Source organism: Vulpes vulpes, chromosome 15, assembly GCF_048418805.1.
Source record: "Vulpes vulpes isolate BD-2025 chromosome 15, VulVul3, whole genome shotgun sequence".
In the NCBI taxonomy this organism is placed as follows: domain Eukaryota; kingdom Metazoa; phylum Chordata; class Mammalia; order Carnivora; family Canidae; genus Vulpes; species Vulpes vulpes.
Window position 1 is genome coordinate 135178 of NC_132794.1, and position 17573 is coordinate 152750.

The window sequence follows — 17573 nt, forward strand, 5'->3', positions numbered from 1 at the left end:
TCCTAGAGCTCGGGTCTGGACCCTGACAGACGGCACTACCGACGAGAGCCCGGGCGGGGAAGGCTCCCACTCCCCCGAAGGGAACGAGGCCGAGGCGCCCAGGAGGCCGCCCCCTTCCACGGCGCATTCCAGAAGGGTCCCCGAGGACCCCAGCTCACACGCTCCCCGGCCCCGCGGGGTGTCCTGGCCCAGCTCCCCTCGTGGGACCTGCCAGGGGCCACAGTCAGGCCCCCCCACCCCCCCGCCGACCTGCCCTCTGGGGGGTCTCCAGACCTGGCGGGTCCCCTACAGCCTGGCACAGCTCACGGAGGCCCCTCCTGCTGGCCTGAGGACGGGGGTCCTGGCACGGCGGCCGCAGGGCTCGGTAGCGGGGCCCGGGGTGCTCGCGCCCCAGCTGGTCCGGGTGGCCCTCACCTGCTCCCCCGCCCTCTGGGAGCCCCCTCCGGGAGCCCGGGCTGGGAGGGAGCCGGGGGAGCCTGACGCCCGCGGGGAGGGCTCAGAGGGGGCCTCGGGGCGCACGCCCTCCGTGGGGCTCTGGCTCTTGCAGGAGGTGGGCTACTGCCAGGGCATGAGCGAGATCGCGGCCGTCCTCCTCATGTTCCTGCCCGAGGAGGACGCCTTCTGGGCGCTGGCCCAGCTGATGGTGGGCGACCGGCACTCCATGCACGGTAGGGGCCCGCCGGGGAGCTCAGGAGGGCCTCCCTGCAGGCTGCTGCACCGGGGGGCAGGCGGGGACCCCCCAGCTCGCCCCCCCACGGGCAAGGGCCCCGCCTCCCCGGTGGCCTCGGGGTCCCGGAGCCACGGCCACCCGCCCCACCGTCTGCAGGCCAGGCACGCACTCCCGTTGCTCCCCCAGCCTCCCGCCGGGCAGCCGGCTTGTTCCCCAGGCCCCCCTGCCAGCCCACGGCCACACGGGGCCCAGGGGGCAGCGTCTCCCCCTCCCGGGGGCCCCCAGCCTCACTCCCAAGCCCCACAGCAGAGGGCCGTGCACGCCCATCACCCTCCCCTTGGCCTGCACCCGCTGCCCCTCGGGGCTGGGGACCCGCCTGTCCCCGCGGCGGCCCCCGCAGGAGAGAGGGTGCTGGGTCAGCCGGGCCCGGTCCTCAGCCCCCAGCCCACGCCCCGCGGGGTCTCTGTGAGGACGAGGGTCCCCGGGCCCCGCGCCCCCGGCCTGGGAGGCAGGCCCTGCCCTCTGGGAAGAGCGGATCCAGCCAGGGCTCCGAGGGCGGTGGGCACACGGGGGTCAGGGCGTGGCGGGGAGGCCCCTGCCCCGACACCCCCCACCCCGCCTGGTGCAGGAGGAGGCCCTGACCGTGGGGGCCTGGGGCCTTCTCAGGCTTCTTCGTCCCGGGCTTCCCGAAGCTCCTCAGGTTCCAGAGACATCACGAGCGGGTCCTCCAAAGAGCTCTCCCGGACCTGAGGAAGCACATGGCGAGTGGGGGCGAGTGGGAGCTCCTGAGGCTCCGTCCCCGGAGCCCGGGGCAGGGGGTGGGGGGCATGGCCCTCCCTCCGAGCTGCCCAGAGTTGGGGTCACGTTCCTCCCCCTGGGGCCCGGGGGCGCCCTCGGGGCTGGGCTGGGCCGTGGGGAGCGCGTCCACCCGGCTCCAGGGGCCGCGGCGTGGGGCCTGAGCACCCCCTGCCCTCCCGCCAGGACGAGGAGCAGATGTCCACCGGCATCTACAGCCCCAAATGGTTTCTCCAGTGCTTCCTCGGCCGGGTGAGGCCCCCCCCCCCGGGACCCCCGCTCCCGGACCTGCCCCCTGCCCCCGGGGAGGGCCCAGCTCAGCCCCACCCTCCAGACGAGCCAGGCCCGACCCCGGGGTCCTGAGGCTGAGGCTGAGGCTCGCAGCCCAGCCCGTCCTGGAGAAGCCCAGAGGGTCCCTGGACGAGGTCCCGGGGGGCGGCCCGTCTCTGCCTCAGCTCCCCCGGGGGAGGCCGGGTCAGCCCGGGGTGTGGACGGGCCCTCGGCCCATCGGGCGGCCAGCCTGGGGTCCTCTCGAGGCGTGGTGTCGTCAAGTGCGGGCAGAGTCTGTGCCCCCAGGGGTGCGGGAGGTGCTGGCCGGGGTCGGAACCCGGAGCGGCCGGGAGTCCCTGATCTCCCTGGGAGGAGGGCACGGACGGGGAGGCGGGGGGCGGGGGGCGGGGGGCGGGGGGCGGGGGGCGGGGGGGGGGGGGGGGCGCTGCGGGGCCTCGTCGCAGGCAGCCGGGGGCCAGATGGCAGGCCTAGCCTAGCCCCAGCCGAGCCCCCCAGGGGCCCTGCTCAGGCCGCTCCTCCCACCCCGCCGTCCCCCTAGACCCCCTTCTCGCTCACCCTGAAGCTGTGGGATGCCTACGTGTTGGATGGGGAGAGGGTGCTCACGGCCATGGCCTATACCATCCTCAAGGTGCACAGGAGTAAGTGAGCCCCCGGGAGCCCAGGTGTGCCGGGGGCGGGGGGCAGGGGCGGTGACCCTGGGCTCTGAGCAGCACCCAGACCTGGGGCGGGGGGACGGCGGGGCAGGCGGGTGCAGCGGGGCTCCCCGAGTGGAGCAGCGGGCAGGGGCCACCCCGGCCAGCGCACTGCCCGCGGCGCTCCTGGGCACAGCGGGACCCCAGCCGCTGGCCTGGGGGCCCCGGGGGCCCCAGGGCGGGGCCCTCTGGGTCTGACTCTCGCCCACCGCCCAGAGCGCCTCCTGAAGCTGCCCCTGGAAGGGCTCCGGGAGTTCCTCCAGGACTCTCTGGCCCAGCCCTGGGCCCTGGAGGACGAGGCCGTGCTGAGACACCTTCGGGCCTCCATGACCCAGCTCCGCAGGATGCGGTGCGACCTGCCCCCGCCAGGTGGGCTCAGGGCCCCGGCCCCTCCCGACTCGGCCTGCTGGGGCCGCCCACAGAGGACAGAGCCCCCGGGGCCCCCGTCCTCATCTCTGGGGCTCTCCTCTTCTGCTCCAGCCTCGGGGACCCCAGGCCAGGGCTGGGCGGGCGGGCGGGTACCCACTGCAGGGCCCGGGCAGCAGTGTGGGGGGCTGAGCACAGGGTCAGGCCGGTGGGGGGGGGGGTCACGCGGGAGCCGTGAGGACCCCGGGGCCCCCAGCGGGGGACACACAGCCTGCTGGAGACGCTGACCCCGTCGGCCTCTTTCCAGCGGGACCTGAGGAGTTCCCCACGAGGCCCCTGGGCCTGGAGCCAGTGTCCCCGGCGCCCGGGCCTCTCCTCCCTTCTCCGGCCTCTGAGCCACCGCCCAGGGTGGAGGAGCCGGCCTCCCCGGGCCCAGCCGCCCGGCCTGAGCCGCCCGGACCCCCTCCCGGCCAGGCCATCGTCCAACTTGCCCCCCAGCCCCGGCGGTGGAACTCCCTCCCCACCCTCCCGGGGCAACAAGGCGGTGCAGGCAGGCGGCCCCGGGACACGGCGGGCTTCGAGACAGAAAACGGGGTCTCCTTCCATTTGGCACCTGCCTGGGCCACCCCAGAGGCCCCGCGACGGACCGGGCCCTGGAGCACCCCCGGGACTCCCATCACGCGGTCCCCCCAGCCCCCTAGGGATGACGCTGTCGGGCCCAGGACACCCTTCCTGCCCCGCGGCCACTGCAGCTCGTGCCCCTCGCTGGGCAGTGACGGGCACAGCCAGGGCAGAGCCAGGGCGGCGCTGAGCCCGCTGCCCCGAGGCCCCGCACAGGCCCGGGACCCTCTGCCCCCCGCGTCCACGGGGCAGCTCGATGCTCGCGGGCCTCGGGGGCAGAGCGTGGCGGTGAGGGCGGGGGCCCGGAGGCTCCGGCCCGCCGTCACCGTGCCCTGCCTCGTCTCGCTGTGCCTCCCGGAGGGCGGCACCGCCCGCACGGGACACCAGCCCCTGACCCAGAGGGACCTGGGCTGGCCTGGCCCCGGGCTCTGTGGGGGCAGGGGCGACTCGAGCGCCTGCCCCAGGCCCAGCGCTAATGGGATCCAGCGCCCCGGGGCCCTGGCCAGGCCTGCGTTCTGGCCCCGGGCCGAGCGAGCCCTCTCACAGCAGGATGTGGCCTCCTGGGCCCTGGGCGTGCCCCACAGACCCAGGTCGCTGACCTAGGGCAGCCCTGGGGATCCCGGGACACCCCAGGGCAGGGCAGCGGGGGCAGGCCCGTGGGCCCCACCCACACCCCCACCCACACCCCCACCCCCACCCCCACCCCCACCCACACCAGGAGGCAGGCTCCTCCACGCGCTGGGGCTCCAGCAGTCAGTCACCCGGCCCCAGGGGGCCCGAGGCCGGGGTCCAGCTGCCCTGCGGGGACCCAGCGCAGGAGCCCATGGGCCGCAGGTCCACGTCAGCCCTGCCGCCCCCAGAACCGCCTCTCACCGCCCCGACCTCAGGACACGCGCCCCCACCCGGAGTCGAGTCCGCACAGGCTCCCAGGCGGGGGACGACTCCAGCACCCGCACCCCTGTGGGATTCCCGCTTTCCTCTAAGGACAGGAAGGTCTCCCAGGGGAAGGCGCGCACCCTCGGCTCTGAGCCCCTGTTTGCTGTTGCAAGTTCAATAAAGTGTTGTTGTGTGAGAGGGCACGGCCGGCTCGTTTCTGCGTCTCCCGGAGCTCTGTGCACGGGGTGCGGAGACACCCCCAGAGAGGAGGAGGGGGCGCCGCCCAGGCCCCGACCAGCCCCTGCGGGGGCGCCGCCAGGCACACACGGCTGACGTCCCCACGTGCCTTCCCGGGGCGGCCAGACGCCAGGGTCAGGACCCCGCAGACTCTACTGCGACTCAGCCTGCGCCCGCGGCCAGGACGGGCCCTGGGACAGAGTGACAGCCGGGGAGCCTCAGGTCACCAGGGTCTGTGCTAAGCGCCCTGGGAGGTCTGTGCCCCCTCTGTCCAGGGGGCCTGGGCTGCCCGGGCTCCGGGGCGCTTCCTCCCCTCCCCGCCCCGGGCCTGTGCGCCTGGGGCACAGAGGGCCCGCGGGGCGGTCAGCGTGGCCCCGGAGCGGACGTCAGGACAGCAGGCCCTTGCAGCTCTCACACCTGGGCCACCCTCACCGGGCGGGCTCAGCGTGCACACCCGGTGCTGCTGGATCCCTCGCACCAGAGTGTGGAGGGCACCCTGCACGCCCTGGAGAGTAGGGGCTGGGTGAGCGCGGGGCTCGGCCTGGGGGCAGGCAGCGCAGGGGACCGAGGGACCCCGGCCCCGTCCCCACCCCGACTCCCACACACACACACACACACAGGCAGCCCCAGGGCTCCCCCCACGGGCAGCCGGCCCCTCAGGAGCTCCCCCCAGGGCGGCCCCGAGGTCTGGCTCCCCGCTGGAGAGGCATCGGGGAGAAGAGAAGCGGCCGGCGCTCGGCGGGGACCCGCTGCCACCCACGGGAATGTGGCCGAGCCGGACCTTCCAGCTCAGCTGACCCCCCGGCGGGACGGGACGGCACGGGACGGCACGGGACGGCACGAGGGGGCCCGGGTCGGCCGGGAGAACCCAGCTAGCCGCCCAGCGCCAGCACCAGAAATGATGGTGTTTCAACCGTTTCGGCGTCAGGACGACGCGGCCCGAGGATCAGATCGCGGCACGGCGACAGACAGGCACACACCCCAAACCCAACAAACGTCGGAATCCCCCGACTGTTGTCAGACAGCAGCCGGACGGTTACAGACGTGACGCTGGGGTCCCCGGTAGGACACACGGAGGACGCTCCAGACCACGGCTGCAGAGGCGCTGGAGGCCCGGGGATGCGCCTGCGGGTGCCCACGGGGAGCGCGGGGCGGCGGGAAGCACCCTACAGAGGGGGGCCCCTCCTGGGAAAGGACGCCGGGTCCCCGCGAAGGCTCCCGATGCTGACAGCTGTCCCCCTCTCCTTCAGCTTCTGGTTCCCCCCCGCCCCATTTTGCTCTTCCTGATTCTCCGTCGGCCTCCGCCCTGCATCCGAGCCACTGACCACACGGGCTTCTTTAGGACGTCGGGTCCCAAAAGGAGGCCGAGCTCTGGCTCCCGGGATCAGGAAGGACCATCGCCGAGGTTTATGCTGATCCCCCCGAGCTCGTGCCTTCCCGGCTCTTCTGTCCTGCAGAACGAGGGAGGCACGGGCCTTACGGGGAAGGAGGCCCACTCCCACTTGGGCGGGACCGTCCCTCGTGGGGGACCTCGTCATCTGGGCCTCGGAGTGGAGCGGGGCCATCAAGAACAGGTCGCAGGCTAGACGTGGTCCACTCTGAGGTTTGTCCTGAAGCGAGGACTCCCCTTCCACGTCACGCTGTCTTAATTCATCCATTTATTATTTGTTAAAGGTTTTACGTTTATGTCCTCTCTACACCCAACATGGAGTTCCAACTCACAGTCCTGACATCAAGGTCCCCCGACCAGGCCGGCCAGGCACCCCAGGGCCATGTTTCTCATCTCTTTGCTGGCTCGCCTATCTCTGCACCCAACTGGGACATCGAGTCCACGACGGGGGAGCTTTAGCTACCTCCGAACCCGCAAGAACCCGGAACGTTCTCGCTGTGTCCCCATCCTAGAACGACCTTCACCGTCGAATAGCAACTCAAATAAATCGGCAGCCAGCCCAATGACTCCTGGTCAAGGAAACGGCCAACTTGTCACGTGTGTGGGCCCCGCTCCCTGGGCTCCCGGGGCTCCCAGGGAGGCTCCGCTTTCTTTAACATCGACCAAGGTCCCAATGACTCCACCGCACCTCGACGCCGGGGCTCAGTTTCTGCCCTGACACGACACAGGCAGCAAGTTGGCTTCAGTTACTACCTGTCAATCAATCAAAGGGAGCCTGGCCGCTCTCGGGGTGGTTGGGGTGGTTGGTAAGAACACGCGACTCTTGTTCTTGGGGCGGAGAGTTCAAGCCCCATGTGGCTGTAGAGATGACAGAAAAATAAAATTTTAAAAAGAAAATCAGTCAGTCGGTCTGGGGGAGACAGCCCCGGATCCCACAGGGGCAGGGAGCCAGCTGACGGGTCTACGCACACTATTAGAAGCAGCAGAGCACAAAGTCAGAACTTCCAGAAGTCTGCTAGAGGGGGGGACACGCCGGCCTCGACCGTGCTCGGGAGGCGAAGTGGGGGGCGGCCCCTGGAGCGACAGGGTGGGGTCAGGGTCCCTGGGGTCCCAGGGACGGTGGCGCCAACGGTTCCCAGGCCCAGGAGCGGGGACCCCGGCCGAGAGCCGCGGGACTAGGGCCAGCTGTCTGCCCTGTGTGGCCACAAATTGCAAACCCCTCTGCGGTCACGGGGCCGAATCCCTGGGCTGGGCTAGCAAAGGCCAGAAGTCGGAGGAGACCCTCCTGGGCGGGAGGAGCACAGGTCTCCCCCAGGGCAGCCCCTAAAACTTGGAGGTGTGAAACTCAGTCACTTGTCTGAGATAAAAAGAAAAAAAACAAAAAAACAAAACTCAGACAGGCAGGGTTAATGCAGGGTCTGTAGAAGGGGTGGAGGCCCGGGGCCCGGGGGCTCCTCTGTGGAGGCCCCTGCAGACCGGGGTGCGGATGCTCAGCCCCCGGCCCAGGGGACTTGGCGCCCCCACCCACATCCCGCTCTCAGGCTCGGGGGCAGTACAGCACTGCCCGTGGGAGGCAGACCCTGCCTCTGACCCGCAGGTGCATTGCTCCGGAGGCAGGTGCATCGCCCCCGAGGCAGGTGCGCACCTGACATCAGCGCCGAGGCTCGAGGAGTAGCATGGCGCTGCCCGCGGGAGGCCAGACCCTGCCTCTGATCCGCAGGTGCATCGTCCCCGAGGCAGGTGCGCACCTGAAGTCAGTGCGGCGGCCCCGCCTCCAGACCCCGACTGGACCTCTGGCTGCTGCCAGATTGAGGTACCGCAGAGGCCGCAGAGCTCCAGCTCCGGAAGGAGAGCGGGGTCGAGCTTCCTCTGTACTTTGGGCTTGCTTTATTTTCATTTCTTTTCTTCAATTCTTTTTTATTAATTGCTTGATTTTAGTTTTTATGTATATACCTTACATATTACTTTTGTTTACTTTCATTGTACTTTGAGCTGAAAAAGGACAGCAACAAAGCCTAAAGCCTTCAGCAGAAGGGAAATAATAAAGATGAGAGCAGAAATAGACAATACAGAAACAACAAAACAGTAGAATGGAATAGCGAAACTAAGAGCCGGTTCTTCAAATACTTAATAAAATGGATCAAGCCCTAGCCAGCCTCATCAACAAGAAAAGAGAAGGGACCTTCTCTAAATAAAATCACAAATGAGAGAGGAGAGATCACAATCAACACCAGAAAAATAAGACAATTATAAGGGAATACTATGAAAGATTATATGCTAACAAACTGGGAGACCTGGAAGAAATGGACAAATCCCTAGAAATGTGCAAACGAGCAAAACTGAAATAGGAAGAAATAGAAAATGTGAACAGACCCATAACTAGCAAAGGAATTGAATCAGCAAGGCACCTGGGTGCCTCGGTGGTTGAGCAATTGCTTTGGCTCCAGTCAGGATCCCGGGGTCCTAGGGGATTGAGTCCCACATCAGGCTCCCCACATGGAGCCTGATTTTCTCTCTGCATGTGTCTCTTCCTCTCTCTGTGTCTTTCATGAAAAAATAAATACAATCTTTTTTAAAAAAAGGAAAGAGGACCCAAATAAAATCACAAATGAGAAGAGAAATAACAACAAACACCACAGAAATACCAACGATTATAAGAGAACATTATGAAAAATTATATGCCAACAACTTAGAACCTGGAAGAAATAGATCAATTCCTAGAATTGGATAACATAGCAGAAATGAAAAAGGAAGAAATAAGAAACTGGAACAGACAGATAACCAGCAAAGAAATTGAATCAGCAACCAAAAATCTCCCAAGAAACAAAGTCCAGGACCAGATGGCCTTCCCGGGGCAATTCTACCGGATATCTAAAGAAGAGTTAATATCCATTCTTCTCAAATTATGCTCAAAGCAATCTATACATTTAATGTGATCCCCATCAACATAGCAATGGTATTTTTCACAGAACTGGAACAAATGATCCTAAAATTTGTATAGAACCACGGAAGATGGGCTGCCCTGGATCTCTGCCCCTCTCTCTCTCTCTCTCCCTCTCTCTCTCTCTCTGTCCCTTCTCTGTGTATTCTCATGAATAAATAAATAAAATCTTTAACAAAACAAAAACAAACCACGGAAGATTGAAAATAGCCAAAGCAGTGTTGAAACAAAACCAAAAAAAAAAAAAAAAAACCCAAAGCTGGGGTCCCAGATTTCAAGTTATATCACCGAGCTCTAGCGATCCAAAGAGTATGGTGCGGGCACAAGAAAGAGAGCCTTAGATCAATAGAATAGAATGGAAAACCGGAACAAGACACACACCTGTAACTCTATGATCAATTAATCTTCAACAAAGCAGGAAAGAATATCCAACAGCAAAAAGTCTCTTCAACAAACGGTGTTGGGAAAACTAGGCAGTCACGTGCAGAAGAATGAAACAGGACCACTTTCTTACACCATGTATGTAAAAAATAAATTCAAAATGGATTAGGGACCTAAATGTGAGACCTAAAACCATAAAAAGAAGAAAAGATAGGCAGCAATGTCTTGGACATGGGCCATTGGATCTTCTTTCAAGACACGCCTCTGAGGCGAGGGAAACAAAAGCAAAAATAAACTATTGGGACTTCATCAAGTTGAAAAGGTTCCGCACAGTGGAGGAAACAACCGTAGTGAAAAGGCAACGTACAAAATGAGAGGAGATATTTGTAAACGACGCATCCGATAAAGAGTTAGTGTCCAAAATAGATAAAGCAAATATAAATCTCAGCATCCTAAACACAAATTACCAACCGAAAATGGGCAGAAAACATGAATGGACATTGTCTCTGACAGGACATCCAGATGGCCACCAGACACACGGAAAGTCACTCAGCATCACCCATCACCAGGGAAATGCAGACCCAAACCACAATGAGATGTCACCTGACAGCCGTCAGAATGGCTAAAATTCACAACACGAGAAACAACAGGTGTTGGTGAGGCTGGGGAGAAGGGGGAGCCCCCTTGCACTCCTGGTGGGAATGCGAACAGGTGCGGCCACTGTGGAGAACGGTGCGGAGGGACCTCAAGAAGTTAAAAGTAGAGCGACCCTACAATCCTGGAATTGCGCAGCAAGGTACTTGCCCCGAGGATACAGAAGTACAGATCCTAAGGGGGACGTGCAGCCCAGTGTCTGCAGCAGCGTCATCAACAGCAGCCGAACAGCGGACCGGGCCCAGGCGTCCACCGACAGATGAGTGGGCACAGACGATGGGGGAAATACAGTCACTGCGACGTCACTCGGTCATCAGAAGGGATGGAATGAAGCCATTGACAACGATGTGGGAGAACCGGAAAGGACTGATGCTAAATGAACTAAGTCAGTCAGAGAAAGACAAATACCATACGATTGCGTTCACGTGTGGATTTTAAGAAACCAATCAAACTGCAAAGGGGCGGGGGGCGGGGGGAGATGAGAGAAGCAAACCAAGAAACACATTTAACCATACAGAATAAAGTAATAAATACCAGAGGAATGGGGGGGGGGTGGATAGGGAAATGGGATGGGGATGACGGAGGGCACCTGTGACGAGTACCAGGCATTGTAGCCAATGGTTGAATCACTATGTGGTACACTGAAACTATGTTATACTGTGTTAACAAACCAAAACAAGCCTGAAAAAATATGGTCTACATCCTCTATCATTAGGAAGTTACCAATGAGAACAGCAGCGAGATAGTGCTACACACCATTTAGAGATGCTAAAGTCCAAAAAAAAGGATCCCAGTTGCTGGAGGGTTGTATATGACAGGAATGCTCCTTCATGCTGGGGATGTGCATACGGTTGCTTTGGAAGACAGTTTAGCAGTTTTTTCCAAGGCTAAATAAATCTCTCCTGAGGGCCCAACATTCATACTTCTAGTATTTAGACAATTGTTTTGAAAAAACTGTTTCCACGCAAAAACTAGCATGCGAGTATGCGCGGTAGCTCTATTCATCGTAGCTAAAACCTTAAAGAGATCAGGATGTCCTTCAGTACATGAACCCATAAGCAAACTGCGGTGCATCCAAGTGAAGGGTGCCAGGAAGGCCACACCAGCCTGCGAGAAGGGTGCACATGGGGCCGGCTGGGCCCGTGCACACAGTCCTGTATGAATCCATGCGTGTCCCCCGAGTGCCCTCACCGGTCAGGGCTGTGCTGGTCCCTGGAGCCGCCCGGGCAGAATGGGGCCAGGAGCACTCTTCCCAGGTGGGGCAGTGGAAAGAACAATACATAACCTCTGACACCCTCCACAAGCCTTGACTGGGGTTGGGTTGGATTTGAAACAGTAAGTGACCAGGTAAACACTTCATTCTTCTATTAGAGCCTCTATTAGAGGACCAAAGGGCAGAAAACCAATGCTTCAGCTCAAGTCTGGACTCACATGTGACCCTGGGCAAGTCCTGTCCACCCTGGGGGCCCAGGCAGATGGAGGAGAGGAAGAGAGCCAGTTATGTTTAAACTTAACTCTGACCCTGACCCCGACCCCAAACCCCTAACCCCAGACTTTGACCCTAAGCCCAAACCTGAATCTATACCTTATTTCCTAACTACATACCAGAACCATCTGACCTGCATTATCCTACTACGCCATAAGCTGAGCATGCAGCCCTTTGTAATAAGCTGTAATTGTGACAAGCTGCCTTACTTTCTCTGGTGTGGGAGATACCTAGTTCTTGGGTGTTGGCCTTTTTGCCCCCTTCTTTTTTTTTTTTAAGATTTTATTTGTTTACTTGAAACAGGGAGCACAAGTGGACAGAGTGGGAGGCAGAGGGAGAGGGAGAAGCAGGCTTTCCACTGAGCACACAGGCTTTCCATGCAGGGCTCAGTCCCAGGACCCTGCGTTCATGTCCTGAGCCGAAGGCAGATGCTTCACCAACTGAGTCACCCAGGTGCCCCTGCCCCCTTCTTCTTTCACTCTTCAATTCAAACCTCAAGTCATCTATATGTTCAACAGTTCTCAGGACAATAATATTTCTGGTGTTTTGAGATCTTGTATATTTCTTAGTGTTTCTTCTTCATCTTAAATGTAGGTAAAAAATTATTGCAAATTTGAACACATTTCTGAATTTATATGAGAATATTAATAATTCTACTTTTAAAATTAAATATGACATATTTCTGACACACAAAGTATAGAGCACAATTTAATAAGCACACACATTTCATCACTTTGCTTAAAGCTAAGGTTACCTTACACAAAAAAAGTAACCACTACCCTTTTGTAGGTTTATTGATTTCTATAATTGTATGATAATGTTTCCAATATTATAAAACATTCTACATTACATACCTGTTGCTATTTTATAAAGTTTAAAACTTATATACATGGTATCATAATCTAAACCTTACATTTAATCTTTAAAATGTTTTTTAAACATTTTAAACAATAATTTGTAAACATTTGAAAACAATAATTTAATTACAGTTCTTTGGATTGTTAACTCAGTTCAATGGGGACGATAAATGTAACTCATGTCATCGATAAGCATGTTAATCTATATTCATACAAATGACTCCTGTGGTGCAGAAGAATGCTAAAGAGTGTTCTATGATCAATGAATTTTCTTTAAGAAGAGAAAAATCTTTTTGGGGGTTTCATGAAATTTATTCTATTTTCATTTTTAATTAGAAAGAAAGAACAGATAGTTGGGTAACATGATGAAAAAAAGTTATTAAATTTCTCCAGTTGCTCCTTTTTCTTACTTGTATAAACTAAATAAACAGTAAGAAAGGTGTTGGTCCAGTAAAAGAAAACAAAGCAGCTCACCAGTATGAGAATGACATGAGTAGCCTTGTTTTCAGGAGAGCGTGAAGACTGGATGGTACTGCGAACATTCTGAGCTGCTCTGTGATGTCTGTAAAGGATATTCACCATGTAGATGCTACTACATGTCATCAGAGAGAGAAAGGACAAATCTCGAAGGAATACCGTACTTAGAAATATTGATGATATCTGGCCATCATGTGCACTGCTTTTACAATAAGCAATCTGATACCCAAGTCTATCATCGGTGATATTCCTGTTGGCCACAGTTCGTAAAAGGACCACAGAATAGATGGCCATGTTGATCATCCAGAAGAAAAGTAAGGAGGGTTGAAGGAATGCAGGGATTTTGTATTTGAGCCAGGCCCATTTATGACTACTTGGAGTAATAGTCACTGCCTGAAATGTACTCTGGAGGGCGGTTGTGCACAGAGAAATGCTCCGGGTAACTCTCTGAATATAGAGCACTGTTTTACATCCAGTATCGCCCATCTCCACTCTAATTCCAAAAGATGTAATTATATTTGGAATCCCTCTGAATATGAGCGTCGGAGCATTAGCTAAAGTTAAGTGGGCAAGAATCATATCTACAGGCTTCTTCTTATGAGGAAAAATTAAACATGTGTACATATATAATGTAAATAACAAAGAATTCCCCATGAAACCAATACAAGTTTGAAAGATAAAGAAAATCCCCCAAATTATGTCACTGGAAATCATTGTCTTTCAGTCTCTCTTAGATCTTCAAACCAAGTCCAGTACATCCTATAGACAAATAATTTAATTATGAATATAAATAGTAAAGGTAATTGAGACTGAGGGCTAAGCTATCAAGTTTCAGGGAGTCTTCCTGCAGAATTGGCAACTACGTAGCTATACGAGGGATCATCCAGGTTCTTAAAGAACAGAACTGTCAAGGAACAGAATTCAATTTTTATGAAGACAGAGTATCATATGTTCTGTGCCAATTAATAAAAGTAAAAGCTCATGCTTTCTCTAAAATAAATTAAAATTTTTTAAAAAGAAATGTGTTGTTCAATTTATTTATTAAGTTTTTATTTAAATTCCAGTTAGTTAATATAGAGTGTAGTATTAGTTTCAGGTATACAACACAGTAACCCAACACTTCCATACATCATCCAGTGCACAACATGACAAGTGCACTCCCTAATATTTATTCTGTATTTTACCCATCCTCCTCACCCACCTCTGATAACCATCACTTTGTTCTCTATAGTTAAGAGTTTGTTTCTTGATTTACCTACCTCTCTCCCTTTTTTCCCTTTAGCTTGCTTGTTTTGTTTCTTAAATTCCACATATGAGTGAAATTGTATGGTATTTGTCTTTCTCTGACTTATCTCACTTAGCATAATACTCTCTAGCTCCATCCAGGGCATTGCAACTGGCAAGATTTCATTCTTTTTCTATAACTGAGAAATACATAAATATGAATATGAATGTGAATATATATGCCACTTCTTTATTCATTCATGAGTCAATGAACACTTGGGCTGTTATAAACAATGCTGCTGGAAGCATCAGGGTGCATTGTGTCCCTTTGAATCAGTATTTTTGTATCCTTTGGGCAAATACCTAGTAGTGCAATTGCTTGATCGTAGGCAGTTTCATTTTTAACTTTTTGAGGGAACACAACTGGCTCCACAGGTTTGTATTCTCACCAAAATACAAGAGGTTCCCCTTATCTTCACATCCTCACCTATTGTTTCTTGTGTTCTTGATTTTAGACATTCAGACAGATGTGAGATAATGTCTCGTAGTTTTTTTTTTTAATTTTTATTTACTTATGATAGGGACACAGTAAGAGAGAGAGAGAGAGAGAGGCAGAGACACAGGCAGAGGGAGAAGCAGGCTCCATGCACTGGGAGCCCGACGTGGGACTCAATCCTGGGTCTCCAGGATCGCGCCCTGGGCCAAAGGCAGGCGCCAAACCGCTGCGCCACCCAGGGATCCCTGTCTCGTAGTTTTGATATGAATTTCCCTGATGATCAGTGACATTGAGCATCTTTTCATGTGTCATGTTGATGAATTCATTTATCAGTTCTAACTCTGAGCATTTTCTGAATTTTATCTTTGGCCTATTGGTTGTTTTATAATATATTGTTTATTTTGCTTAAAATTTGAAATTTATCACTGTAAATGTTCATATTTAAAAGGAAGATAGAACACAACACAATAATATCGTTTTATATATAAAGACACTAGAAAAAGAGGAGCAAATTTACCCTAAGTAGCAGAAGGAAAATGATAATAAAGATTAGGACAGAGAAACAAAACAGAGAGTAAGAATACAATAAATTCTGTAAAACAAAATGTTTGTTCCTTTCAAAGATTGACAAAATTGACTAATCTTAGATGGATTAAGAAAAAAAGAAGATTCAAAGCACTAAAATCAGAAAAGTGGGCACATGACTAACAATATTACAGAAAAAAAATATTATGTAAGAATATTATGAAGTTTTATATCAGCAAACTAGATAACTTAGATGAAATTGACAAATTCCTAAAAACATAAAATTTACCAAACCTACTCAAGAAAATATAGAAAATATGGATTCCTGGGTGGCTCAGCAGTTTGGCGCCTGCCTTTGGCCCAGGGTGCCATCCTGGAGTCCCAGGATCGAGTCCCACGTCAGGCTTCCGGCATGGAGCCTGCCTCTCCCTCTGCCTGTGTCTCTGCCTCTCTCTCTCCCTATGTCTATCATAAATAAATAAAATCTTTAAAAAAAGAAAACATAGAAAATAAATCTAAACAGCCCTAAACAAATATAGAGCTTAAATTAGTAGTCAAGAACCTTTCCCTTCAAAAGAGCTCAGGATCACGTGGCTTAACTAGTGAATTTCCAATAAAAAATGTATCCTAATGCCTCTCAAATTCTTCCAAAGAATAGGAGGGAACAGTGCCTAACATATTCCATGAAGTCAGCATTATACTGATATCATAGCCAGACAAAGGCATCACAAGGAAAATAAAAGGGGGGGAACAAAATCCCTTATGAACATAAATGCATAATTCCCCAACAAAATACTAGCAAACTAAATCCAGTATCATATTAAAAGGAGGACATACTATGATCAAGTGAAATTTATCCTAGGAATGCAACGGTGGTTCAACATATAAAATCAAATACTGTAATACAGCACATTAATGGAATAAGGGGAAAATCCATACCATCATTTCAGTGCATTTGGGAGGAAAAAAAAGCATCCTTTCATGATAAAAAAAAAAAACTCAATATTCTAGGAATAGAGGGTAACTTCCTCAACATGAGAAAGGGCATATATGAAAACCCCAAAAGTAGCACCATACTAAATGGTGCCTGAAAGACTGAAAGCTCCCCTCCTAAGATCAAGCACAAGACAAAGATGCCTGCTTTCACTGCTTCCCTTCGGTATTATCCTGGAATTTTCAATCATAGCAATTAGTTTTAAAAAAAAAAATCCTCAAAATGGGCAGGAAAAAGTAAAATTATCATATGGTTTCACTCACATACCAAATATAAGAAATAGTGCAAGGGACTGTATGGGAAGAAGGGGAAACTGAATGGGGAAAAATTAGAGAGGAAGACAAACCATGAGAGACTCATGTCTGGGAAACAAACCGAGGGTTGCTGGAGGTGGGTGGTGAAGGGGTAACTGGGTGATGGGCATTAAGGATACCCGTGATGGAATGAGCACTGGGTGTTATACACAACTGATGAATTATTGAAAACTCCATCTGAAACTAATGATATACTATATGTCAGGAAATTGAATTTAAATTAAAAAAATAAATTAGTAAAAAAAAATCAAATAAGTCAATAAAATTAACTATATTCACAACTTAAACTATGACTACCTCAATACTTGTATCAAAATTCCTTGATAAAATTCAAAGTGCATTCAAAATTAAAACAAATGGTAGGAAACCAAGAACAAAATGGTACATGCTTAACTTAGGAAAATAATTATTATCTGGGCCTGTGATCATCCTGCAAAATGACTAAATACTGCAACCTCTCTTTGAACGGGAAAATACCAGGTTGACTCACCATTTTTTGTACCAGAGGAGATGATCTACAAGCTAAGGCAAGAAAATGACTAGTACACATTTTGGAAAGGAAAGAAACCCCACAATTTTCTCATTAGACGGTATCATTTTCTAAGTATAAACTGCAAAGAATCTAGAGTTTAAAAATTACAAATAAGAATTTTACAAGGTAAATGGATAAAAATATCACTATACTATAACCATTTGCATTTATATACCAGAAACAAACTCCTTCTATAAAATAAAGTTTAAGGTTGAGATACTACCTAAACAGTATAAAAATATCAAGTAAGTATAAATAAAAACAAAAGACATGTGAAAGCAGTAAGAGAAAAAGCATATAATTTTTCATGTTCAAAGCCTCAAAGATATAATATGCAAATAACGTCCATGTTTCCACAATGATGCATAAGTATTATAGAATCCAGGTCTGATTCTCAAGATGATTTTTTCACCTGTACAAATGTCTATGATACTCACAATGTCAAAAATAATCAAAGCAATTTTAAAGGAAGAAAAGAATGTAAAGAATTTTTCCATGAAGTATCAAGGTAAATCAGTATGAAGCTACATCATTAAGATATGATGGGTTTGGTGCCAGGAGCACCTTATGAAACAAATTAGAGTTCCCAGCAGTCAATCAACACAGTTTTTTAGTCCCGATACATGTGATCAAGTAAAGAAGTATGGTTTACAACCGTACTGTAGGTTCTTTTCTAAGTATGACCTGAGATATTTCTGATATCATGTCACATAAAATATCATTTTCATATGCACTGAACACCTAATTGTAGAAA

The 17573-nt window shown here is 53.1% G+C and overlaps 2 protein-coding genes across 2 annotated transcripts; one reads left to right on the forward strand and one right to left on the reverse strand.

Moving 5' to 3' along the window:
- The first annotated feature begins 502 nt into the window (after positions 1-502).
- On the forward strand, positions 503-4122 carry LOC140595776 (uncharacterized). The gene is made up of 6 exons (XM_072740563.1): positions 503-668; positions 1337-1431; positions 1652-1717; positions 2295-2394; positions 2467-2817; positions 3122-4122. Exons 1-6 carry the CDS (start codon positions 569-571, stop codon positions 4036-4038), a joined length of 1629 nt encoding a protein of 542 aa, XP_072596664.1. The 5' UTR covers positions 503-568; the 3' UTR covers positions 4039-4122.
- An 8275-nt stretch (positions 4123-12397) lies between these two features.
- On the reverse strand, positions 12398-13673 carry LOC140595645 (vomeronasal type-1 receptor 1-like). Its single transcript, XM_072738725.1, has one exon. It carries the CDS (start codon positions 13446-13448, stop codon positions 12531-12533), a length of 918 nt encoding a protein of 305 aa, XP_072594826.1. The 5' UTR covers positions 13449-13673; the 3' UTR covers positions 12398-12530.
- Positions 13674-17573: the final 3900 nt, after the last annotated feature.